The sequence below is a fragment of the Ranitomeya imitator genome, chromosome 2 (genome assembly GCF_032444005.1).
Source record: "Ranitomeya imitator isolate aRanImi1 chromosome 2, aRanImi1.pri, whole genome shotgun sequence".
Classification (NCBI taxonomy): Eukaryota; Metazoa; Chordata; class Amphibia; order Anura; family Dendrobatidae; genus Ranitomeya; species Ranitomeya imitator.
In genome coordinates, this window is record NC_091283.1 from 318,566,360 (window position 1) to 318,593,006 (window position 26,647).

General features: G+C 43.8%; 1 protein-coding gene across 2 annotated transcripts in view; it reads right to left on the reverse strand.

Moving 5' to 3' along the window:
• Positions 1–6,466: 6,466 nt before the first annotated feature.
• Positions 6,467–26,647, reverse strand: part of LOC138663453 (oocyte zinc finger protein XlCOF7.1-like) — a 109,375-nt gene continuing 89,194 nt past the window's right edge. For both annotated transcript variants that reach the window (XM_069749661.1, XM_069749662.1), the window contains exon 7: positions 6,467–7,497. In XM_069749661.1, coding sequence (XP_069605762.1) covers positions 6,647–7,497 — 851 coding nt within the window. In that variant the 3' untranslated portion in view covers positions 6,467–6,646. The remainder of the gene's footprint in view (positions 7,498–26,647) is intronic.

Genomic DNA, 26,647 nt, shown 5'->3' on the forward strand with positions numbered 1-26,647 from the left:
CGGGGGTATGGACCCCTAAACTAGCATCCTGCAGAATGACAAATCTGTGTCCCTCTTGTTGGAGCCATGCTGTCTTATAAAGAGTCTCAAGGTTCTTTGGATGTAAATCTATATGGAGGTATATGTTACAGAGGCGCCTATATCCTCTTTTTATAGTTTACAAATATCGTTCAAGCCAGCATCCAGAAGTAAAGGGGAAGAATGGTAATGAGATCAACTCACATTATTTGATTATTTAATCCATTTGAGCTAGCTGGCCTGAGCAATGTGTAATTAACATATCAGCAAACATCATTATTCAATTATTCTGTATCTCTAGTCATCCAGGATAATAGTACAATATGTTACATCAAATGTGAACTTACAAGTCAATATCACAGGTTTATACGAACAAAAATCTGTGTTTTCTTGACCAACCAGAAAAACACAAATTCAAAAGTCAACATATACATAACAGTCAATGTCTCCTGGTAAAATTTATGTAATGCTACACTCCTAAAGGCTTTGCACAAGGTGCAAAGTCACAAAAAAAATATAAGGAGGAACAATCATACACCCTTGAAGGCAACAACTGGAGGGCTTCATTCAAATATTGAACATTAAAAAAACTTTATGTGCTGCTGTCATCTAGTAGTGTGGAAAAATGGGGGCTAAGCCAGGCTTTGTTAATTTTTGAGAGTGAGCCTGTCAGAATTCTCTGTTGACAAGCAAAAGCTCCTGTCTGTTATGACCCTTCCAGTCAGCACTAAGACCCTCTCAGACAAGACCCAAGCAGCAGGGCTGCACAATACCTCCAAGATATAGAGGGAGAGCTCATACCAGGTGTCCAGCTTTGAGACCCAATAATTGAAGGTCACAGAGGAATTATGGAGTATGCTGGTTTGGTCAGCCAGGTACTGCTAGATGATCTTTAAAAATGTTTCTCTGTTAAAAATGCTTGGTCATCAGGCCCTGGATGCTAGGATGGTGTAATGAAATTGGACCAGGCCTTTGACAGTGTACCCCTACCTCTGCTGTGTGTCTCTCTCGCCTCTCTTCCTTGGTTGAGCAAAGAAGCTTGCACCCTGCTGCTAGCATTGTTTGATGGGAATTTTTTCAACATATTTTCCACAATGGTCTTCTGGTATAGCAGCATTTTAGAAGACCTCTCCGCCTCAGGAAGGAAAGATGCAAGTTCTACTTGAAACATGGGTGTAGCAGAGAGAACAACCAGTACTCTTTTTTTGGCCATAAACGGGATTGGGAAGCAACTAGCACAGGAAAAGAGGCAGTGGTGTCAACCGCTTGCACCAATCCAGGCATCAGGTGCTTAGATGACGTGCTTGATCATGCTAATGGTGGTTAGGCTCTTAGTGGTTAGGTCTCAGAACTTTCTTTAAAAAAGTCCCAGACCGGGTAACTCCTAACTCTTTGATGGAGAAATTCACGAGAGTCAGTAATCTACGAAACGGTCGCCTGACTACTTTTTTATTATTTATTTATATAGCACTATTGATTCCATGGTGCTGTCCATGATAAGGGGTTACATACAAATTACAGGTATCACTTACAGGATGCAAACTAACAATTACAAACGGATACAGAGGGGTGAGGACCCTGCCCTTGCAGGCTTACATTCCATAGGATGGATAGGTTGAGGATTGCAGCAGCTTCGTTGTTGGTGAGGCAGTAGCTCCGCTAGTGGTGAGGAGGCAGCAGGGTTAATGCAAGCTGTAGTCTTTCCTGAAGAGGTGGGTTTTCATGTTCCTTCTGAAGGATCTGAATGTGGTTGATAGTCGGACATGTTGGAGCAAAGAATTCCAGAGGATGGGGGACATTCAGGAGAAGTCTTGGAGGCGGTTGGGTGAGGAGCGAATAAGTGTGGAGGAGAGAAGGAGGTCTTGGGAGGACCGGAGATTACATGAGGGAAGATATCAGGAGATTAGTTCAGAGATATATGGAGGAGACAGGTTATGGATGGCTTTGTAGGTCAGTATTAACCCCTTCATGACCTTGCGATTTTCCGTTTTTGTTTTTCGCTACCCTCCTTCCCAGAGCCATAACTTTTTTATTTTTCCGTCAATATGGTCATTTGAGGGCTTATTTTTTGCGGGTCGAGTTGTACTTTTAAACAACATTATTGGTTTTACCATGTCATGTACTAGAAAATGGGAAAAAAATTCCAAGTGCGGTGAAATTGCAAAAAAAAATGCAATCCCATGCGTGTTTTTTGTTTGGCTTTCTAGTTAGCTTCACTAAATGCTAAAACTGACCTGCCATTAGGATTCTCCAGGTCATTACGCATTCATAGACACCAAATATGTCTAGGTTACGTTTTATCTAAGCGGTGAAAAAAAATTCCAAGCTTTGTTAAAAAAAAAATAAAAAAATTGCGTCAATTTCCGATACCCGTAGCGTCTCCATTTTTTGTGATCTGGGGTCAGGTGAGGGCTCATTTTTGCATGCCGAGCTGATGTTTTAGTGATACCATTTTGGTGCAGATACGTTCTTTTGATCGCCCGTTATTGCATTTAATGCAATGTTGCGGTGACCAAAAAAACATAATTTGGGCGTTTAAAATTTTTTTCTCGCTGCGCCATTTAGCAATCAGGTTAATCCTTTTTTTATTGATAGATCGGGCGATTCTGACCGTGGCAATACCAAACATATATATATTTGATTTTATTTTTATTGTTTTATTTTGAATGGGGCAAAAGGGGGGTGATTTAAACTTTTATATTTTTTTTAACTTTTGTCATGCTTCAGTAGCCTAGAGGCTAGAAGCTGGCATAGCCTGATTGGCTCTGCTACATACAGTAGCAGCGATCATCAGATCGCTCCTATGTAGCTTAACTACAGGCTTGCTATGAGCGCCAACCACAGGGTGGCGCTCACATCAAGCCAGTATCAGTAACCATAGAGGTCTCAAGTAGACCTCTGGTTACTATGCCGATGCATCGCTCACACCCAATCATGTGACGGGGGTCTAAGATTGCCTTGTGCAGGCATGTACTACGGAGGACAGAGAATGAACTTCAATCCAATATTGCAGCCAGCATGCAGCCAGCGGGTAAGGAAAGGGTGAATCAAAAACCCCCAAACCCCGCCTCCATGGCTGAAGATTGTTCCCTCCAAATTCAGGTGACAGTGTCCCTTTAATTGCGATAGATAGGTCAGGTAAGGAAGATCTATGAGATGGAGGAAAGATGATGAGTTCAGATTTGTCCACATTGAGTTTGAGGAAGCGAGAGGAGAAGGAGGATATGGCTGATAGACACTCCAGGATTCTGGACAGCAGAGGTGTGACGTCTGGGCCAGAAAGTTAGATCTGAGTGTCATCAGCATAAAAGGTGGTACTGGAATCCATGAGACTTTGAGTTGTTCCAGGCCAAATGTATAGATTGAGAAGAGTAGGGGTCCTAGAAGAGAGCCTTCGGGGACTCCAACAGAGAGAGGGTGGGATGAGAAGGTAGTGTTGGAGTGGGAGACGCTGAATGTGCCGTTGGAAAGGTATGAGGAGATCCAGGTTAGGGAAAGGTCTTTGATAACAAAGGAGAGGATGTGTAGTAGGAGCCAGTGGTCAACTGTGTAGAAAGCAGAGGACAGGTCTAGAAGGAGTACAGAGTATTGTCCGTTCTTCATCTGGTCACCCCACTGCCTCTTTCTGCCTGTTTCAGTGTTGTCGAACTACCACCCTCAGCGCTTCTGGCCTCACTCTGCATGCCATCTTGGCATCCACCGCCTCGTCTTCCACCCTGCATCTTGGTCCGCCTGACTTGTCGACAGCTGTGCCTCATCATCTTCCTCTTTAGACAAAATGTGGGTGCTCTAAATTTTATGCATCACTAAACAGAATGTCCTCTTGTCTCTCTTGGAATATGCAGGTTGGGAGGTCACAATCAAGAAATTATGTTGTAAAGGGCTTCTCTGAGTGTCTTAGTGTGGGATCACTAATCTCCTGGGACTCAAAATGGAGAAAGGATCAGCATGCTAGAAGCATTATCTGCTATCCAACCGACCACCTGGTTGCACTGTTCCGTCTTCAGAAGTGGTGTACCTTACCTTCCTGCAAAGTGGGACAGGAAACTGATGTGGATGGGCGCGGTTCTTGTACTTCAGCAACAGGTGTAGTCACATCTGTCACACGTCCTCGGCATCTACGTGCACCATCATTAGCACCTCCACTTCCCTGTCTCTTACCTTATACGCTATGAATTTTCTAATTGCTAGGTATCTGGAAACCAAGTTTATTTTTGATTTAAAAATACAAAAAATTGGCCACCTGTTTGTATGGATGACAAACTCAATCCAGAAAAATTTCTCAACGCTTATTTGGAGTGTTATATACCACCGAAATGCCCCACAAAGTATGTAATACTTTAACCCTTTCCCGACCTCCGCCGTACTATTACTGCAGAGGTCGGGTCCCCTGCTTTGATGTGGGCTCCGGAGATGAGCCCACCTCAAAGCCGGGACATGTCAGCTGTTTTGAGCAGCTGACATGTGCCCGCAATAGCGGCGGGTGAAATCGCAATTCACCCGCCACTATAAACCAGTTAAATGCCACTGTCAAATGCTGACAGCGGCATTTAACCGGCGCTTCTGGCCGCACAGCCGGAAATGATCGCATCGCCGACCCCCGTCACATGATCGGGGGTCGGCCATGCGTCAGGATGGTAACCATAAAAGTCCTTGAGACCTCTATGGTTACTGATGCCAGCCTGCTGTGAGCGCCACCCTGTGGTCAACGTTCATAGCAAGTCTGCAATTCAGCTTCCTAGCAGCGATCTGATGATCGCTGCTATGTAGCAGAGGCGATCAAGTTGTGCCAGCTTCTAGCCTCCCATGGAGGCTATTGAAGTTGGCAAAAGTTAAAAAAATAAAAAGTTTAAATCACCCCCCTTTCGCCTCAATCAAAATAAAATAAAAAAAATAAAAATATCAAACCTACACATATTTGGCATCACGGCGTTCAGAATCGCCCGATCTATCAATAAAGAAAAGGATTAACTTGATCGCTAAACGGCGTATCAAGAAAAAAATTTGAAATGCCAGAATTCCTTTTTTTTTGTTGCCGCGACATTGCATTAAAATGTAATAACGGGCGATCAAAAGAACGTAACTGCACCAAAATGGTATCATTAAAAACGCCAGCTCGGCACGCAAAAAATAAGCCCTCACCTGAACCCATATCACGAAAAATGGAGACGCTACGGGTAGCGGAAAATTGCACATTTTATTTTTTTTTTTTAGCAAAGTTTAGAATTTTGTTTTACGACTTAGATAAAACGTAACCTAGACATGTTTGTTGTCTATGAACTCGTAATCACCTGGAGAATCAAAATGGCAGGTCAGTTTTAGCATTTAGTTAACCTAGCAAAAAAGCCAAACAAAAAACCAGTGTGGGATTGCACTTTTTTTGCAATTTCACGGAACTTGGAACTTTTTTCCCCGTTTTCTAGTACACGACATGATGTCGCTGAAAAGTGCAACTTGTCCCGCAAAATACAAGCCCTCTCAACCTGTACAACCACTCTCTTCCTCCAATAAGAACTGTCCCTGAACTATGCACTGGCATCAGTGTGCTGAGTGTGGCGACACCTCTTCTTTTATAACCCCTGATTATATAATATGGCCAGCCGATCACAAATCACAGTAATGCCACTGCCGAGATGGCTACAGCATTACAGTGACTGGCAGGCAATCCCATGCATACTTATTGGCTGTGTACCAGACACCAACCATGCAAGGTGGGGAATTTGACCTTCAGATCCGAACAGCAGCTAATGCTCACCGAGTATTTCCAAGCACCCAGATACTCACGTGATATCCAAGTATCACTGAGCACGTTCGCTCATCCCTAGTAATTATCCCCTCTCTTAATTATACGACTGTTATGTTTTTGTGCAATCTGTCAATAACATATGTAGTGTCTCCAAGTTATTTTTGATGGCCAACAAAATACAATTTTCTAGTTATTTTTCACACTTTACTGTAGGTATGATAATGGTTTCTCTCTGTGTGGGATTTTTGTTGTTTAAAGGTGATGCCCACTACTTGGACCAACCCTTCTCATTGGAATGGGAAAGATTGATCCAGCTTCTACTCTACAAATCCACGACATGTTTAAAATGATGAATTCTTTATTTTTTTAAAGTTAAAATATAGTCATATCAAACAGGCTTTTTTTTTTTATTTCTTGGTTGAAACCTGTAGGAAAATGTATTTAAAGATCATAGGGAAAAGACTAATAAAATACCAAATGTGTTTCGAAAGCAAGTGCGTTCTTAAACTTGGTTCACTGTCTCCACTTTTGAACATATCAAACAATAAAAGTCAGGGAGCAGCGGTGGCCCTAGCTTCCTGTTAATGTTCAATACATCCAAAGGCAGGAACAGTGAAGCCAGCGCTGATTTTGTAACAACCTCACGAGCCCCGGGAACGTGAGTGCAAAGACCACTGGAACGAAACTGGCACGGCAAGTGAGTGAGTATGAATATTTTTATTTCAAATAGGCCAAACATGGGGTTGTCCTAGTAATGGACAACCCTTTAAAAAATACATTTTTATGTTAAAACATTTACAACATTCTGAATATGAAAAGCTTCACCCCCTTTGGGACTTTTCTGATGTTAAAGAGTTATTTTAGTGTAAAACATTTCCTACATTAAGAACATGAGAAAAGCTTCTCTGTGTGAATTTTTTGGTGACTAAGAAGATATGATTTCCTTACAAAACATTTCTCACATTCTGAACATGAAAAAGGATTTTGCCCTGTGTGAGTTTTCTGGTGCCTAACCAAAGATGATTTATGGTTAAAACATTTCCCACATTCTGAACATGAAAACGGTTTCTCCCCTGTGTGGGTTCTTTGGTGTCTAACAAGATTGGATTTCTGTTTAAAACCTTTCCCACATTCTGAACATGAAAAAGGTTTCTCCCCTGTGTGGGTTTTTTGGTGTCTAACAAGACTGCTTTTCACACTAAAATAATTCCCACATTCTGAACATGAAAAAGGTTTCTCCCCTGTGTGGGTTCTTTGGTGTCTAACAAGATTGGATTTCTGTTTAAAACCTTTCCCACATTCTGAACATGAAAAAGATTTCTCCCCTGCGTGGATTCTCTGGTGTATAACAAGATGTGATTTGTATTTAAAACATTTTCCACACTTGGAGCAAGAAAATCTTTTCTCCACTGTGTGAATTTTTGGATGTTTAAGAAAAGACTTTTCGATGAGAAAACGGTTTCCATATTCTGGACATGAAAATGGCTTCTTTGATTTAGGAGTATTTCCGTTTTTATTGCTTATTTTGTGACTCTGATTTTCCTTAGTTGTCACTAATGAATCAGAAGACACGACCTGCTTCAAAGGATCAGATGAGATATCTTTGCTGCGAAGGGATGATGGTATATATGGAGTAATGGCATTAACTTCAATTGTATCCAGTGGGATCTCAAAATCATCTGATTTAAAAATTGAAGATGTGAGCTGTTCCTTTGATCTCTGGGTACAGTCATCTGCAAGATATAAACCAATTATTTTTTTTGAATATAACATCCTTAAATGTCATTTAACATTTCTACTTAAACGGTCTGCAAATATTGCAAGTTATGTAAAAATATTGAATTCTTCACCAAGACAATTACAGTTCACAGTCTAATAGAGAATCTCATATGATGAACCAGTGGAGCGTGGTATTTAACTGTTTGTTCATTCTGCCTACAAAACATGGAATAAAAAGCCACAAAGAAACATTAGGTTGACGAACATAATACCAATAAAAACTTCTATTCATCTAACAAAAAAACAAGTCCCCACTCAGGTCCATCAACTGCCAGAGGAAGAACAGGTCTCCACATTAGTGGCCCAAAAGGCTCTTTAAAAGCAAAATGGCTTCCATTAACCAATACAGCAATAACCACTCTGCCAAAGTCAAATTTCCCCCTCGCTTCTGAGCCTTTCAGTGTGCCCAAACCACATGTATTTGGCATTACTATAGTGAGAAGAACCCACTTAATTTATGGTGTGTGTGTGTCTCTCCTGGAGCAGAATCAGAGCACTATGTGTTGGGTAATAAAATGGCATATTTGCAATTTTTTTCTCCCACATACACCATGTGCTAATTTCCAGAAAGTGCCTGTAGAATCTAAAATAGTCACTACTCCAATAGATTAGTTCTCTGAGGGTTATAATTTCCAAAATGGAGTCATTATATGGGGATTTCTTCAGCTCTGCTTTTCTGAAATTTATTCATATTAGGGCTTCTGCAGATGGTGTGTCACATCTCTTCTGGGATCTGCTCCTATGACGTCACCAGGCGAGTCCTTATTCATATGGCAAGGGGCACTGGTAATGGAGTAGATGTTGGAACCAGAAGCTCTGGACGACATAGGCTCGATTCATCCACTAAGATTAGGGTGCCTGAGACAAGTAGTGCCATCCAGTCTGGCAGTATGGGTGCATGTACTGTCCAGCTGAAGTAATCTGCTCCCTGATTCAGCCAATTGGATAGCACCATATTCTACAAAAGCTCGAAGCATATTGAAGGAAGCTGCCAGATACAGCCTTGTTCTCCTTTGGTTCAGTCCTCTTTGCTCAGCTCACAGCTTGTGTATTTGTTTCCTGTTGTGATCCCGGCCTGTTTGCTGACTAATCTTACATCTTCTGATTTTGCATTTTCTCTGCCTTACTGGTTCTGACCCAGCTACCTGACTATTTTTCTTCTCATTTCACACCACCGAACACTGTGACCCAAGCCTAGGGGTCTCTGTGTCAGTCCAGATCCATGTAGAGGTGTTAAATGGTGACCCAAGACAATCCCAGGGATCAGGAAAATGGAGTAGATGGCGCCAAGCCTGTTCGTGGTGGCCATCTTTTGAGCTGCCAAGTGGCCGCAAACACTGCTCCTAATATATCGTGTCTGCAAGCTATTCCAGTTACATCAGTATTCCAATAGCTAAATGGAGATCCTTCCCTTCTCAATCTTGAAATGTGCCCAGAAGACAGTAATGTAAACCGTTTAAGGGTATTGTCGGATACAAGAGAAGTTGTAAAATAATTTGTGAGATCTGTTTGGTATTACCCTTTGTGAAAGTGAAAAAATGAGGCTTCTATTTTGTGAAGAATTCTAAAATTATAACCATATAAAGTGACACATGTCAGATTTGAAAAATGAGCCCTGATTAGGAACACAAAACTGGCTGCAGGTACTGGTTATCCGAGTATTTTGGGAACTAACTACTGTAGTCAAAAACTGTGACTATAGACAGTAACACATCTACTGAAATGAACAAACTCAACAATCTTCATCAGTAAAAAAATGAGTAACTAGTGGTGAAACCTCTCTGGAGTAGTTACAGTATGGGGCTTGGTGGTTCTTGGCAATCTAAATTATCGTAAGGGGCAGGGCCAATATTTTCTGTCAGATCAGTTTCAAAAATAAATATTACCGTATATACTTGAGTATAAGCTGAGATTTTCAGCCCAAATTCTTGGGCTGAAAGTGCCCTTCTCGGCTTATACTCGAGTCATGATCGGCGGTGGGGTTGGCGGGTGAGGGGGAGAGAGGACTGTCATATACTCACCTAGTCCCGGCGCTCCTGTCGCTGTCCCTGCTTGTCCCATGGTCTTCGGGTGCCGCAGCTCTTACTCTGTTCAGCGGTCACATGCTCCCGCTCATTAAAGTTATGAATATGGACACCACTCCCATAGGGGTGGAGCCGCATATTCATTCCTGTAATGAGCGGTGCCAGTGACCGTTGACAGAGGAAGAAGCTGCGGCACCCGAAGACCATCTGTCCGGGATAACGATCCAGGGACGCCGGGAGCAGGTAAGTATCTCATATTTACCTGTCCACGTTCCACCTGCCGGGCGCTGCTCCGTCTTCAGCGTCCTCTTGCAGTGACTGTGCAGGTCAGAGGGCGCGATGACGTACTAATCTGCGCGCCGCCCTCTGCCTGAACAGTCAGTGCGGAGAGACGCCGAGACAGGACGCTGAGGAGCTGCGGGCAGCAAGAGAGGGGAGTATGTCTTTTTTTTATTGCACCAGCAGCATTATATATTGCGCAGCTTTATATGGAGCGTCTATGGGGCCATAATGAACAGTGCAGAGCATTATATATGGTACAGCTTTATATGGAGCATCTATGGGGCCATAAGGAACGGTATGGAGCATCTATTTTTATTTTTGAAATTCACCGGTAGGTGCTGTATTTTCCACCCTAGGCTTATATTAGAGTCAATAAGTTTTCCCAGTTTTTTGTGGCAAAATTAGGGGGGGGGTGGCTTATACTCGAGTATATACGGTAGGTAGTCAAAGATAAGAGTAGAGAATGTATTCGTGCTCCCCATTTCAGTAGAGATTGTCCAGTAATCTGAATTCCTTAGAATTGAAAACATAATGGAATTTATGATGTGGAGTGAATCCATGAAACCAGGGCTTGAGTCATGCCAACATTTTCTGTAGGCATAAATAAATGTATGAGTGGGTACACACTAGCGCTTCACTGGATAAAAAAACAGGGTAGATTAAAATTGCACTAGGGAGAGGGAGCTGGGGGTAAAATAGGGTAAAAATAAGGATACAGCTGCTGGTGAGATGGCAGGGTCTGTGTAACACCCTGTCTATAAATGCAAATGTATAATTAGATGGTTACCACCTGCGCTGAAGAATGTTACTCCTACAAAGGAGTGTATATGTAAATACCAGATTATCACCTGTACTGGGGAAAAAAAAAAAAATTAAAAATTCAATTCAGGGGGTTAAGTGCAGAGCTGACACTTAGAGGCTGTATTAATTACTGTGTGCAGTACTAGTAACCGGGATTAATATCCTCCAATGCAAGAACAATTACGTATATGCAGTCGTGCACTTACTCTTTGTGAAGACGATGATACCCCGGAATAGCAGCATGTGTTAGTCCTCTTCAAGGATAGTTAGTGGGCTCCATAGTACAGGTTTGGGGGTTCCTGCGGAAACGTTTTCCCCAAAAGGGCTCTCCTGGCTTGGTGCTCGGAGCTGAAAAGAACCGCCAGCCTCTAGCATTCCCATATGCGCCCGCCCATTAGCTGTGACGTCACACTACCTGCCACGCCCCCTCTACACTCCGCCACTGCTTCGGCGTCGCTTCCGGCCGGGGCACGCTAGAGGCTGGCGGTTTTTTTCAGCTCCGAACGCCCAGGCAGGAGAGCCCTTTAGGGGAAAATGTTCCCGCAGGAACCCCCAAACTAAGCGATCCTGTACTACGGAGCCCACTACACCTAACTATCATTGAAGAGGACTAACACATCTTGCTATTCCGGGGTATCATCGTCTTCACAAAGAGTAAGTGCACGACTGCATATACGTAATTGTTCTTGCATTGGAGGATATTAATCCCGGTTACTAGTACCGCACACAGTAATACAGCCTCTAAGCAAGTGTCAGCTCTGCACTCAACCCCCTGAATTGAATTTTTTAAATAATTTTTTTTCCCAGTACAGGTGATAATCTGGTATTTACATACACACTCCTTTGTAGGAGTAACATTCTTCAGCGCAGGTAATAACCATCTAATTATAAATAAATGTATATTACAGCCATCAGTCATGCACTGCTTAGAGATATATCATGGGACAAGTGTAATTTTTTTTATGTCGTTTATCACAATCCTCTTTGAAGTTAGTCGTTAGGTTTTAAAAGAAATTGAAAAGTCAGGACAAAGAGAAACTCTGTTATTGTACAGAAATTCACACTTGGCCCTGACTGCACATTTACTGTTGTCGTTCATAAAAGCGACGTTTGGCCAGAAAGACTGGACCTGGTCTTGTAGGGACCATATGAGCACATTCAGCAGCACAGAAGGGGGAGAAGGTAGATTCATCTAATAAGATATCAGGGATCTAGGAAGCCAACAGCTTTGTCTTAGGCCAGGTTCCCATTGCGTTAGGGCAATCCGTTTAGCGCATAGCGCTAACGCAATGTATTTTTTTAGGGGTCGCGTTTAACGTCCCCGCTAGCGCAGATCCCCGATCTGCGAGAGCAGGGAACGGACGCAAGCAGCGTCCGAGGCGCGTCACAAAAGAACGGCACATCGCTAGCGCGTGTCGAAAATGGCACGTGCTAGCGATGCGCGTTAACATTGCTGCCAATGGGTGCGCTAACGGACGCGTTGCACGGCGTTAATTTCGCCGTGCAACGCTCTCCGTTAGCGCTGTCCCATTAACGCAATGGGTACCTAGCCTTACAGGCCCATCATAATTTTTTTATTCAAGTGATTTTCTACGTCATTTGGCTTTCTAGTTTACAGATCTCGGCAGGTAACGGTCAGCGTCTTCTAATCCCAGGGGGAGGTGGATCCTCCAGGTTGTAAGTTCTATAGAAAAGGATTTAACAATTTCACAAAGTAATTTCAACATTTCCAGATGGAGCAGAATGTTGTGGTCTAGAGGCAAAATGGTGATCACACAATTGGGATACGACCGGAAAAGACGATCGATAAAGCAGCCACAGCAGATGACTAGGAAGAATCTGTGACTTCTAAAAATGCGGGAAAATATTTGTGTTGCCACAAAAATATTTTCAGCACGTTAGCAATGATAATGGTAGTACATCATGAGCATTTGGCAGGTGTTTGATGAGGGGAGGGGGTTTGCAGAGCTCAGAAGCGCAGCGTTCTTGTAAGCACAGCATAGCAGTCTCTTTTTTTTTCTTCCTAACTTTATGTGTGCACATTGCAGCTAGCCAACAAATGGGCAGGAAACATCCACAATGTCCTGACACCACGACTTGTGTCATTGCTGCTCAAATCACATGTCCCTCTCCATATAAATAGACCTTTTTTTTTGCGCAATTTTGACACTAACAGTGCAGAGATGCTGCTCCTGACACTGCCACAGTTAACACCAAGATTTCAGCCAGTTAGTTAGGCGATTGTATATTAAACAGATAGTGTTCAGTTTGGCTGTAAAATTAACCTTCTGGATTTTTTTTTTTTTTTTCATTTCGGGGGGGGGGGGGGGGGGGGGAGGGCGGGGGGGAATTACTGAGGTTCACAGACAAAGTCAGCAGGGCCCATGTTGTACAAGTGTGTTGTGCATGGAGCACAATAGGAGCAGTGCACAAGTATAGCATTCTAAATAATATTTTTTGTAGCTAAATGTGAAACGGCCTGCTGTATCCACATTTTAGATAGTTAGCTAGGTGGTTGTATACAAGTCAGATACTGTAGGTAGCTACTCTCGAGTGTGGCTGTTAAATTTACCTTCCAGCCCTTTTTAGTTTTTGGCCATACTGAGGTGCACAAGGAAAGACAGCAAGTCACATGTTGTGCACTGCTTCTATTGTGATCCATGCACAAGTATAGCATTCTAATTAACATTTAGCTAGTGAAAAAATATTAAACAGTCTGCTGTATACCACCTTGTCATTTAGTGCTGTGGTGAAATAAAACTGTCTACAGACCTAAGGCACATTATAGAAAAAATTTATAATATGTCCATTGCAAAAAGTTAGACAACCCGCCGTATCACACTTTGTCATTTGTTTGGGTTGAAATTAAGCTGTAGAGGCCTGATCCAGAGGCCAGAAACAAATTCTTCTGTTGTTAACGTCATACAGTAAGGGTTCTGACTTTAAAATTGTTTGTAGCATAACTTCTTTGTCATACAGGCCTCATCCACACTCCATTCTTTTTTTCTGTGACTAACACGATACAGCACGCCATATTTCAACTTTGAATTTACTGTCGCTGAAATTCAGCTGTTTGCAAAGGTGGTGCAGAGTTCAAAATCTAATTTTTTGTTGCTAATACTGTGCTCCTACCACATTATCTGAACAACATAACTGGGAAAGTCTTAGTTACTCACCGGTTAACGGTGTTTTTCGGAGTCCATGACAGCACCACAGAGAGAGGGGATCCGCCCTTCAGGAACAGGAAACCTACAGATACATAAGGGCGGCACCTCTCCCACGCATCAGTTGGTTTACAGAGCACAAGAGGACCACCAAGGTTAACAGCATAATTTATATACAACGATACTACTGCTAACTATTCACCACGAGTGGATTATATAAAAAAAAAAAAGGGAAGAGGTGTACACCCAGAACTTAAGAAGACGAGAGGGTATGTACGGGTGCTGTCATGGACTCCGAAAAACACCGTTAACCGGTGAGTAACTAAGACTTTATCAGTCGTCCATGACAGCACCACTGAGAGAATTAGAGAGTAAATGTTTAGGGAGGGACTACAGCTTGCAGTACCGTTACACCAAAAGAGAGGTCCGAGGAAGCACCCAGGTTTAATCTATAATGGTTATAGAATGTGTTTGGAGAAGACCAAGTAGCAGCCTTACATATTTGGTCGATCGACACCTCTAACCTATCCGCCCACGAGGCAGCCATAGCTCTAGTGGAATGCGCTCTTGGACCTTCAGGCACCGGCTTGCCCTTTGAGATGTATGCCAGCGAAATAGCCTCCCTGATCCACCTAGCTAGCGTAGATTTTGATGCTCTATGACCTTTCCTACTACCCTGATAGATAACACCCTATTCGTGTCCTATCTTCCAAGGATCAGTCACTGCTAGATACTCTAGGACAGGGGTCCCCAACTCCAGTCTTCAAGGCCCACCAACATTTCATGTTTTCAGGATTTCCTTAGTCTTGCCCAGGTAATAATTGCATCACCTGTGCAATGCAAATGAAATCCTGAAAACATGACCTGTTGGTGGGCCTTGAGGACTGGAGTTGGGGACCTCTGCTCTAGGATACATCTTCTTACGTCTAAAGTGTGTAGTTTCTTTATCATTAATAGGATTAGGGAGGAAAGATGGAAGCACTATCTCCTGTGTTCTATGGAACCTAGACACTACTTTAGAAAGATATGCTGATCAGGGGAAAGTATCACTCTATCATCTCTAAGTTACGTGTAAGGGGGAAGCCTGGATAATGCCTGGATGTCACCTATCCTACGAGCTGACGTTAGGGCCACCAGGAAAGCTACTTTAAGAGATACAAAAGTTATCATGGGTGAGATACAAAAGGTTCCGAATGGAATCTATCCGGTCAGCAGTTCACCTGATAGATCAGAATGCCGTGATGTGCACGCTCAACCTAAAAAGTGCTTACTATCAGGTTCCGGTGCATCCCTCATCAAAGAATCTTCTGAGGTTTGCAGTGGCACTGCCAACCTGGACCTGCCACTATCAGTTTCAGGGCCTCCCCTTTGGGCTGGCATCTGCCCCTCGTATTTTCACAAAACTGGTATCAGATGGTGGCCTTCTTGAGAAGTCAAGGCGTTATAATAATTCCGTACCTGGACGACTTTCTTCTTGTGGCAGGTTCAGTGGAGATCCTAGAGGATCACAGGACTCGGACGATTGCAGTAAGGGAACATCTAGGATGGGTAATAAACTGGCAGAAGTCCGACCTGATACCAGAACAAATTAAGATCTTCCTGGGAGTATGTATGGACTCCAGATGCAAAATATCCCTGCTACCAGAGGTCAAACAAGAGACAATTCGAACGCGAGTCAGGTACCTACTGGAACATCAAATTTCCATAAGGATCGCAATGAAAGTACTAGGCCTGATGACGGCCTGTATTTCCTGTGTCAGATGGGCACAGTCACACTCAAGACCCCTGCAGAGACAAATCCTGTCTGTTTGGGATCGCCGTCAGACATCTATAGATGCCCCCTTGAAGCTGGCGGGTCCTGTTCAGAGATCTCTCCACTGGTGGACACAGGCAGAAAACCTAAGGGTGGGCGTCTTATGGTCCACCTCCCCCTACGTAGTGGTCACCATGGATGCCAGCGCATGGGGCTGGGGAGCCCATCTTCAGGGCAGAATCTTCCAGGGCAAGTGGCCAGCAAGTATCAGAAACAGATCTTTCAACTTCAGAGAACTATATGCCGTATGGGAAGCGTTAAAGCTAAATCGGATCACGCTCTCAGGTCATCATGTCAAAATTTTTTCTGACAATGTGACAACGGTCTCATTCCTGAATCATCAGGGCGGCCCCAGATATCGTCCACTGCAGGATCTAGCGGAAACGATTTTCAACTGGGCAGAAGACTCGGTTCTATCCATAACGGCTTTCACTTAGAGGGTTCTCAGAACGTGATTGTGGACTATCTGAGCAGATGGCAAGTCCAACAGAGTGGGAGCTGAATCAGAATATCTTCCTAAGGTTATGTCATTGGTGGGGAACCCCCAATATAGACCTATTTGCAAACAGAAGAAACTCGAAGGTCTCAAGGTTCTTCTCTCTGAACCCCTCGGAGCTTCCAGACGGGGTAGAAGCACTGAGTCAGCGGTGGGTGGAACCCCTCTCATATGCTTTTCCACCCCTGGCTTTGATTCCAGCCGTTCTATGAAAGATCAAGGAGGATCGAGCAAGGGTCATCTTGATCGTTCCATACTGGCCAAGGAGAAGCTGGTTTCCCCTACTGGGAACCTTAGCGATCGACAACCCAATCGAGTTACCCCTTCAGGGTAGTGAAGTCTGAACGGCGCGCAGTGTGACTTCTTTGCGCCTGATGCAGCTGGTACTCCATTACTGCTGGCTGCTGCTCACACAACCGCTCCAACATATGTAACGTTGTTCCGGAAGGCGGAATCGGCACTGCAGAGCTGCAATGCACGATCTTGCCATGCTGGAACGCCGCAAGTGAGCACACTCTAGGTGGACCTTGTGCAGCAGTGCATCAAGATCCGGATAGTCCCTCAAAAAACTCTGCACGACCAAGTTGAGCACATGTGCCAGACATGGGATGTGAGTGAGGTTGCCTAGGCCCAGAGCTGCCACCAGATTTCGGCCATTATCACACACTACCATGCCTGGCTGGAGATTCGCTGGCACAAACCACACGTCGCTCTCCTGCTTGATGGCATTCCAGAGCTCCTGCGCTGTGTGGCTTCGATTCCCCAAAGAAATTAATTTCGATACGGCCTGTTGAAGTTTGGCCACGGCTGTGCTCATTTCAGTCGGAACAGGTAAGCGTTCACGGGTCCAGGTGGACCGTGACGGCTCCTGCAGCGATGCTTCAGGGGAACTGGAGTATGAGGAGTCAATGTGTACAGACTGGATTCCTGTAATCCTTGGAGTTGGCAGAACACGTAGAGCGCCACTCATGATCTGTACCCGGCTCCACAACATTGGCCCAATGGGCTGTGAGGGAAAGGTATCGTCCCTGTCCATGGTGACTGGTCCACGCATCGGTGGTGAGGTGGACCTTGCTACTGACGGCGTTTAGTAGCGCATGTTTAATGTTTCCTTCCACATGCTTTTGCAGGGCAGGGACGGTTTGCCTGCTGAAATAAAAGCGGCTGGGCACGTTGTATTGTGGGACTGCCAATGCCATCAAGTTATGGAAGCTGTCAGTCTCCACCAGCCTGAATGACAGCATTTCAAGGGACAGTAGTTTTGCAATGCCAGCATTCAGAGCCTGTGCTCGTGGGTGGTTTGCCGAGAATGGCCGCCTTTTCTCCCATGCCTGTGCTACCGATGGCTGTAGACTGGGCTGGGAATGTGAGTGGGCAGATGACTTGGAACGTGGTGCTGTGGGTGGAATTACACTGGGTCTCTGGACAACAATGCCAGAGGTTCTTCCATGGCGATCCTGTGAGGAAGCCGAACCAGCTGTGTGTTAGCTGGAGGAAGAGGCTCCAACACGAGCTGAAGAGGTGGTAGGTGCCGCTGTAGGTTGGCCTAGGTCTTCAGTGTGTTTTTGAAACTCCACCGCGTGCTTGGTCCACACGTTTCCACATATTTGTGGTATTGAGGTTGCTGACACTTTTCCCTCTTTTGACTTTCTGATGACACAGCTTGCATTTGACTAAGCAAATGTCAGCTGCAACTGTGTCAAAAAAGGACCAGGCAGTGCAAGTCTTGGGAGCACCCGTTTTGGCTTTTGGAAGGGGCATGCTCCTAATGGGTGCTGAAGTGGAGGCTACAGGCAACGCAGTCTTCCCCCTCCCTCTTTGGGCCGTTCGGGGAATCCTTTCCTCAGAGCTGCTCCCACCACCTTCCTGTACCTCACGCCATGATGGGTCAAGGATCTCATCATCTACACTACCCTCTTCCAACAACTGCTTCTCCTGGGTAGTCTCGGCAGCACAGTACACACTAGAAAGTGGCACCTGAGTCTCATCATCAGATGCGTACTGAGGTGTGCTGACCGGAGGCACTGGCCCACCCGCCTCTTCAGATTCAGAGAGACAAAGCTGCTGGGCATCACTGCATACTGCCTCTTCTTCAGATTCTAGAATGCTGCTTGGCTGGCCCCCTCTTTCCAAACCAAGAGTTCAGAGAACAGAAGTAGAGATGGCTCCTGTCCTGGGCTCTTTGACTGCCTGGGCAATTTGGCAGGTGGTGAAGAGACAGATGGGTGCTCTTCAGTGCTCTGTGCCTGAGAAGATGTGGCACTAATTGAAGTCGATGCATTAGCTGCCGTTCATCCGACAACGGCTTCAATTTGTTCGTCCTGCAGCAGCGGGGTACGGTGAGCTCCTACAAAGCTGCGCATGAAGGATTGTTCCCTGCTATAACTGTGGGATGATGAGTCACCGGTGCCCGCAGCAGGCACAGAATCCCCACGTCCTCTCCCTGCTCCACGCCCATGCGCCTTACTCCCTGCCTTCTTTATCTTGGTAGACTGATAAAGAGAGGCAGAAAAGTAGTAAGGGCTTAGTGTGCTTATTCCTGAACAGCTGCTAACAGGTATAAGGAACACTAATTTGATAAAGTGTGGACTACACTTTAATATGAGCTAATGTGGCCTACACAACTGCAAAGTGGAGTGTATGGTGAACTTTATTAACTTTTTGTTTGTTTCGCAGAACAGACTACAGAGTGAGCTGCACTCACACAGAGACAGTGCAGACAGCCGTGAACGGCGCTGCAAGGCCAAAAAAAGCTCCTCTATGTACACCTATATAGTGTTTTTCCACAATCTAGCAGGATATGGATGGAAACTCACCAATAGGCTAAAATTTGAAAAAATGTGCAGCAGGCTGAACTAATGCAAAATAGGACAATTGAACAGTAGGAGGCAGTGATGCACCCTGAGCTGACTACAACCGGCTGTGGCAGCAGAACAGACTACGGAGTGAGCTGCACTCACGCACAGACCGTGCAGACAGCCATGAACGGCGCTGCAAGGCCAAGAAAAGCTCCTCTATCTAATCCTATATAGTGTTTTTCCACAGTCTAGCAGGAAACGGATGGAAAACCACTAATAGGATAAATTTGAAAAAATGTGCAGCAGGCTGCACTAATTGCAATAAAGGACAATGGATTCAGCAGTATGAGGCAGTGATGCACCCTGAGCTGACCACAACCGGCTGTGGCTGCAGACAGACTACAGAGTGAGCTGCACTCACACACACACACACAGAGACTTTGCAGACAGCTGTGAACATCGCTGCAAGGCAAAAACAAGGTTCTCACACAGTGGTTGCTAAATTAGCCTGGGTAAAGCACAATGAAGCAAATCGCTATCTCAAAACTGGCCCTCAGTCAGAACACAGCGTCCTGTCCCTAACTAAATTTACAGCAGAGTGAACCCAAAATGGCGGCGGCTTTTACAGGGCATCATGACATCATTTCAGCAGCCAATCACAGCCATGCCAGTAGTTACATGCCTACCATGCAGAACAGGATGTGCCCACATTTCTAATCATTCCTCATTGGCTGAATTAAATGAAACCGGGATTTTGCATTATGGGAACTTCCAATTCCGGTATCCGATATACTGAAAGTATCGGAACTCTGTATCGGAATTCTGATACCGCAAATATCAGCCGATACCCGATACTTGCGGTATCGGAATGCTCAACACTAGTGTTCACACAAATCGTGGAGACGGGATTTCATAAAATCCCCTCCACTATGCTGTAACATATGGACGCTGAGGGTTGAACGCTGCGGTTGTACGCAGCTGATCCAGATGTAATCCGGCCCGTGGACACATACCCTAAAACTAATCCCAAACTGTTCAACTATATCAATAGTAAAAGAATCATAAGTGAAAGTGTAGACCCCTTAAAAAATTGTGAGGAAAGAATGGTTGTAGATGATGAGGAAAAAGCTAATATATTAAACACCTTCTTCTCCACGGTATTAACAGTGGAAAATAAAATGCTAGGTGAAATGCCAAGAGACAAGGAAGCCTTATATTAAGGGCCACCAATCTAACCCAAGAAGAGGTGCAAAAGCGGCTAAATAAGATTAAAATATATAAATCTCCGGGTCCGGATGGCATACACCCATGAGCGCTAAGAGAACTAAGTAATGCAATACACAAACCATTATTTCTTATATTTAGGGACTCTATAGCAACGGGGTCTGTTCCACAGGACTGGCGCATAGCAATTGTGGTACCAATATACAAAAAGGGCTCTAAAAGTGAACCTGGAAATTATAGGCCAGTAAATCTAACCTCTATTGTTGGTAAAATATTTGAAGGATTTCTGAGGGATGTTATTCTGGATTATCTCAATGAAATACATAAGCTACTTACCGGTAGCAGTGTTTTTCAGGAGCCCATGCCAGCACCACGAGAGGGGATCCACCCTTCAGGGACAGGAAACCTACAGACATAAAAGAGCGGCACCTCTCTCCCGCATCAGTTGGTTTACAGAGCATTAGAGGGCCTCCTAGGTTAGTAGCATAAAATCAACTTAATATATGGTACAATTCACCATCTGAGTGAGCTTAGCACTTAAAGAAAAAGAAAGGTGTTGACCCATACGAGAAAATAGGGTAGGGAATATAAGGGTGCTGTCATGGGCTCCTGAAAAACACTGCTACCGGTAAGTAGCTTACGTATTTATTCAGTCGCCATGACAGCACCACGACTTTCAGAAAAGTAAAAAGGACTAGGGAGGGACAACTGCTTCAAGCACCCTTCTCCCAAATGTGAGATCAGAGGAGCTACCAAGATCTAGTCTATAGTGTTTAAAGAAAGTATATGGAGAAGACCATGTGGCCGCCTTACAAATGTCTTCAATCAACACTTCAGATCTCTCCGCCCAGGATGTTGCCACGGCTCGAGTGGAATGAGCTTTAACACCTTCTGAGATCTCCATGCCACCTGCTGTATAAGCCAGAGATATTGCCTCCCTGATCCATCTAGCTAGTGTGTTTTTAGATACTATAAGTCCCTTTCTAACTCCCTGGAAGGATGTAAATAGGGAATTATCTTTTTTCTTTTTTTTTTTCTTAAGCGTTTGTAGCTGAAATATATTTAAGAAGACATCTTTTTTTTTACATCCAAAGTATGAAATTTATGTTCCTTATCATTAGTGGGATTAGGACAAAATGAGGGAAGGACAACCTCTTCTAACCTATGAAATTTTGAGGCTACCTTTGGAAGATAAAGAGGATGAGGTCTCATAATAACTATCTTCCCTAAACTGCATGTACGGAGGCTGTCTGGACAAAGCTTGTATATCACTAATCCTTCTCGCGGATGTAAGCGCAACTAAGAGAGCAGTTTTCAGGGATAGGATTTTAATCGGGGCATCATCAATAAGCTCAAATGGAGCTTGCGTTAAAGCTGAGAGAACAAGATTTAGGTCCCATGGAACTACTTTTTGTTTAATGATTGGTCTAGATCTCGTAACTGCCTTGAAGAATCTGACTATCCAATGATTGCTGGCCAAATTTCTATTGTATAGTGCACCTAGAGCCGATACTTGAACCCTAAGCGTACTTGTGGCTAGGCCCATATCTAACCCTTTTTGCAGGAATTCTAAAATTTGGTTAATACAGGGTTCCTGATCAATCTGTGTTTCTGAAACTGATAAGACTTTTCTCCAAATCCTAACGTAAATGTTTGTTGTAGAGATTTTCCTACATTTGAGTAATGTATTTACCAGGTCCTGCGAAAAACCCCTCCCCCTTAGTAACGATCTTTCAAATTCCACGCCGCTAGATGTAAATTGGCCACTCGTGGATGGAGGATTGGGCCCTGGGAGAGGAGATTTGATATTTCTGGAAGAATCCATGGCTGAGAAATGGACATCTCCCTCAGCCAAGGAAACCATGACCTTCTGGGCCAAAACGGGGCTATCAGGATTATTCAGGCACCGTCTTCCCGTATTTTCCTCAGAACTATTGGGATTAAGTTCAGAGGGGGAAACGCATAGGCGAGATTGAAGTGCCATGGGATTAGAAGAGCGTCTACTGCATACGGATTGTCTCTGGGGTTTAAGGAGCAGAATCAATGTAGCTTTCTCTTTCCTCAGTTGGCAAAGAGATCTATGTCTGGACAACCCCACAATTGTATGATCTGATTGAAGATGGATGAGTTTAGTGTGCAATCTCCCTGTCTGAGTTGGTTGCGGTTTAGATAGTCAGCCATGATATTGTACTTCCCTTTTATGTGAAGAGCCGTGAGTGAGAGGTTTTTCGGCCATCTGAAAAATACGATCCGCGACCTCCATTAATGAACCGGACCGAGTACCTCCTTGATGGTTAATGTAGGCTACGGTTACCTGGTTGTCGGAAAAAGTCTGACATTTCGACCCTGTAGGGGTATAAGAAAACTACTTAAAGCGCGTTCTACTGCTAATAACTCCTTTAGATTGGATGGCAAACTCTGTTCGGACTCAGACCACAGCCCTAGGACCCAACTACTTTCCAAGTGTGCGCCCCATCCCCTGGGGCTAGCATCTGTAGTTATTATCCGAGTTATATGATTTGTCCAGGGTACCCAAATTTGGTACGTGTGTCCACCAATGTAGTGATTGAATAAATTCAATGGACAATGAAAATTTACTGTCAAGATGAGCTTTCAGGCAACGGGAATTTTGTAAAAAGGTCCCACTGTAGTGTGCTGGTATGATATTGAACCCAGAGAACCGCCGGAATACACGATTTGAGTGAATCCAATAGTGACATAACCCCTCTTACAGAGACTGATGGATTATTAAATCATTCTGGTTGCTAGTCGCTGGATACCATCCACTTTTGAATCCGGGAGACTACATTCCTGCCAAATGGAGTCTATGGTAAGACCCAGAAACTCCTGAACTTTTAAAGGTTGTAGACGAGATTTTTTTAAATTAATAATCCATCCTGTTTTGTGTGACACGTATGTCACCTTCTCCAATTGGTTTTTGCAATGTGACTCTGAATGTCCCACAATCAATAAGTCATCTAGGTTGGGAACTATTAATATGTCCTGTTCGAGAAGGTGTGCCATAACTTTAGTAAAAACCCGGGGTGCAACCGCGACTCCTTAGGGTAGTGCACGATATTGTAAGTGCTGTACTGAGCAGTTTAGTGAAACCACCACCTTAAGGAACTGTTGGTGATCTACGTGTATCGGGACGTGATAATAGGCGTCTTTCAGATCTAGGACAACCATAAAGCAATTGTTAAAGAGAAGTTTTATTGCCGTCTTTACAGATTCCATTTTAAAAGATGGGACCAGCAAAAAATTATTCAGGCCTTTCAAATTAATGATGGTACGAAAAGATCCGTCAGGTTTTTTGACAAGAAAGAGACGGGAGTAGAACCCTTTACCTCTTTGTACCGCGGGCACTTTGATCAGAACCCCTTTTTTCTGAAGTTCCTGAACTTCCGACTCTAGTGCCATTTATTCTACAGAAGAAGAACGGATGGGTGTTAAAGTAAATTTATCATGAGGAATCCTTTGGAACTCAACCTTTAGTCCAATTTCAATAACGCTGAGAATCCATGGACAGTTGAAAATTTGTAACCAGGCAGGATAGAAGGCTGAAAGCCTACCCCCTACCTGGTCCGGCAGTCATTGAGGTTTTTTCTAGTCCTGAGAGGTAACATAGTAACATAGTTAGTAAGGCCGAAAAAAGACATTTGTCCATCCAGTTCAGCCTATATTCCATCATAATAAATACCCAGATCTACGTCCTTCTACAGAACCTAATAATTGTATGATACAATATTGTTCTGCTCCAGGAAGACATCCAGGCCTCTCTTGAACCCCTCGACTGAGTTCGCCATCACCACCTCCTCAGGCAAGCAATTCCAGATTCTCACTGCCCTAACAGTAAAGAATCCTCTTCTATGTTGGTGGAAAAACCTTCTCTTCTCCAGACGCAAAGAATGCCCCCTTGTGCCCGTCACCTTCCTTGGTATAAACAGATCCTCAGCGAGATATTTGTATTGTCCCCTTATATACTTATACATGGTTATTACATCGCCCCTCAGTCGTCTTTTTTCTAGACTAAATAATCCTAATTTCGCTAATCTATCTGGGTATTGTAGTTCTCCCATCCCCTTTATTAATTTTGTTGCCCTCCTTTGTACTCTCTCTAGTTCCATTATATCCTTCCTGAGCACCGGTGCCCAAAACTGGACACAGTACTCCATGTGCGGTCTAACTAGGGATTTGTACAGAGGCAGTATAATGCTCTCATCATGTGTTTCCAGACCTCTTTTAATGCACCCCATGATCCTGTTTGCCTTGGCAGCTGCTGCCTGGCACTGGCTGCTCCAGGTAAGTTTATCATTAACTAGGATCCCCAAGTCCTTCTCCCTGTCAGATTTACCCAGTGGTTTCCCGTTCAGTGTGTAATGGTGATATTGATTCCCTCTTCCCATGTGTATAACCTTACATTTATCATTGTTAAACCTCATCTGCCACCTTTCAGCCCAAGTTTCCAACTTATCCAGATCCATCTGTAGCAGAATACTATCTTCTCTTGTATTAACTGCTTTACATAGTTTTGTATCATCTGCAAATATCGATATTTTACTGTGTAAACCTTCTACCAGATCATTAATGAATATGTTGAAGAGAACAGGTCCCAATACTGACCCCTGCGGTACCCCACTGGTCACAGCGACCCAGTTAGAGACTATACCATTTATAACCACCCTCTGCTTTCTATCACTAAGCCAGTTACTAACCCATTTACACACATTTTCCCCCAGACCAAGCATTCTCATTTTGTGTACCAACCTCTTGTGCGGCACGGTATCAAACGCTTTGGAAAAATCGAGATATACCACGTCCAATGACTCACCGTGGTCCAGCCTATAGCTTACCTCTTCATAAAAACGGATTAGATTGGTTTGACAGGAGCGATTTCTCATAAACCCATGCTGATATGGAGTTAAACAGTTATTCTCATTGAGATAATCCAGAATAACATCCCTCAGAAACCCTTCAAATATTTTACCAACAATAGAGGTTAGACTTACTGGCCTATAATTTCCAGGTTCACTTTTAGAGCCCTTTTTGAATATTGGCACCACATTTGCTATGCGCCAGTCCTGCGGAACAGACCCTGTCGCTATAGAGTCACTAAAAATAAGAAATAGTGGTTTATCTATTACATTACTTAGTTCTCTTAGTACTCGTGGGTGTATGCCATCCGGACCCGGAGATTTATCTATTTTAATCTTATTTAGCCGGTTTCGCACCTCTTCTTGGGTTAGATTGGTGACCCTTAGTATAGGGTTTTCATTGTTTCTTGGGATTTCACCTAGCATTTCATTTTCCACCGTGAATATCGTGGAGAAGAAGGTGTTTAATATGTTAGCTTTTTCCTCGTCATCTACAACCATTCTTTCCTCACTATTTTTTAAGGGGCCTACATTTTCAGTTTTTATTCTTTTACTATTGATATAGTTGAAGAACAGTTTGGGATTAGTTTTACTCTCCTTAGCAATGTGCTTCTCTGTTTCCTTTTTGGCAGCTTTAATTAGTTTTTTAGATAAAGTATTTTTCTCCCTATAGTTTTTTAGAGCTTCAATGGTGCCATCCTGCTTTAGTAGTGCAAATGCTTTCTTTTTACTGTTAATTGCCTGTCTTACTTCTTTGTTTAGCCACATTGGGTTTTTCCTATTTCTAGTCCTTTTATTCCCACAAGGTATAAACCGCTTACACTGCCTATTTAGGATGTTCTTAAACATTTCCCATTTATTATCTGTATTCTCATTTCTGAGGATATTGTCCCAGTCTACCAGATTAAGGGCATCTCTAAGCTGTTCAAACTTTGCCTTCCTAAAGTTCAATGTTTTTGTGACTCCCTGACAAGTCCCCCTAGTGAAAGACAGGTGAAACTGCACAATATTGTGGTCGCTATTTCCTAAATGCCCAACCACCTGCAGATTTGTTATTCTGTCAGGTCTATTAGATAGTATTAGGTCTAAAAGTGCTGCTCCTCTGGTTGGATTCTGCACCAATTGTGAAAGATAATTTTTCTTGGTTATTAGCAGAAACCTGTTGCCTTTATGGGTTTCACAGGTTTCTGTTTCCCAGTTAATATCCGGGTAGTTAAAGTCCCCCATAACCAGGACCTCATTATGGGTTGCAGCTTCATCTATCTGCTTTAGAAGTAGACTTTCCATGCTTTCTGTTATATTTGGGGGTTTGTAACAGACCCCAATGAGAATTTTGTTACCATTTTTCCCTCCATGAATTTCAACCCATATGGACTCGACATCCTCATTCCCTTCGCTAATATCCTCCCTTAAAGTGGACTTTAGACAAGACTTTACATAGAGACAAACCCCTCCTCCTCTCCGATTTTTACGATCCTTTCTAAACAGACTGTAACCCTGTAAGTTAACTGCCCAGTCATAGCTTTCATCTAACCATGTCTCGGTTATTCCCACTATGTCAAAGTTACCTGTAGATATTTCTGCTTCTAGTTCTTCCATCTTGTTTGTCAGGCTTCTGGCGTTTGCGA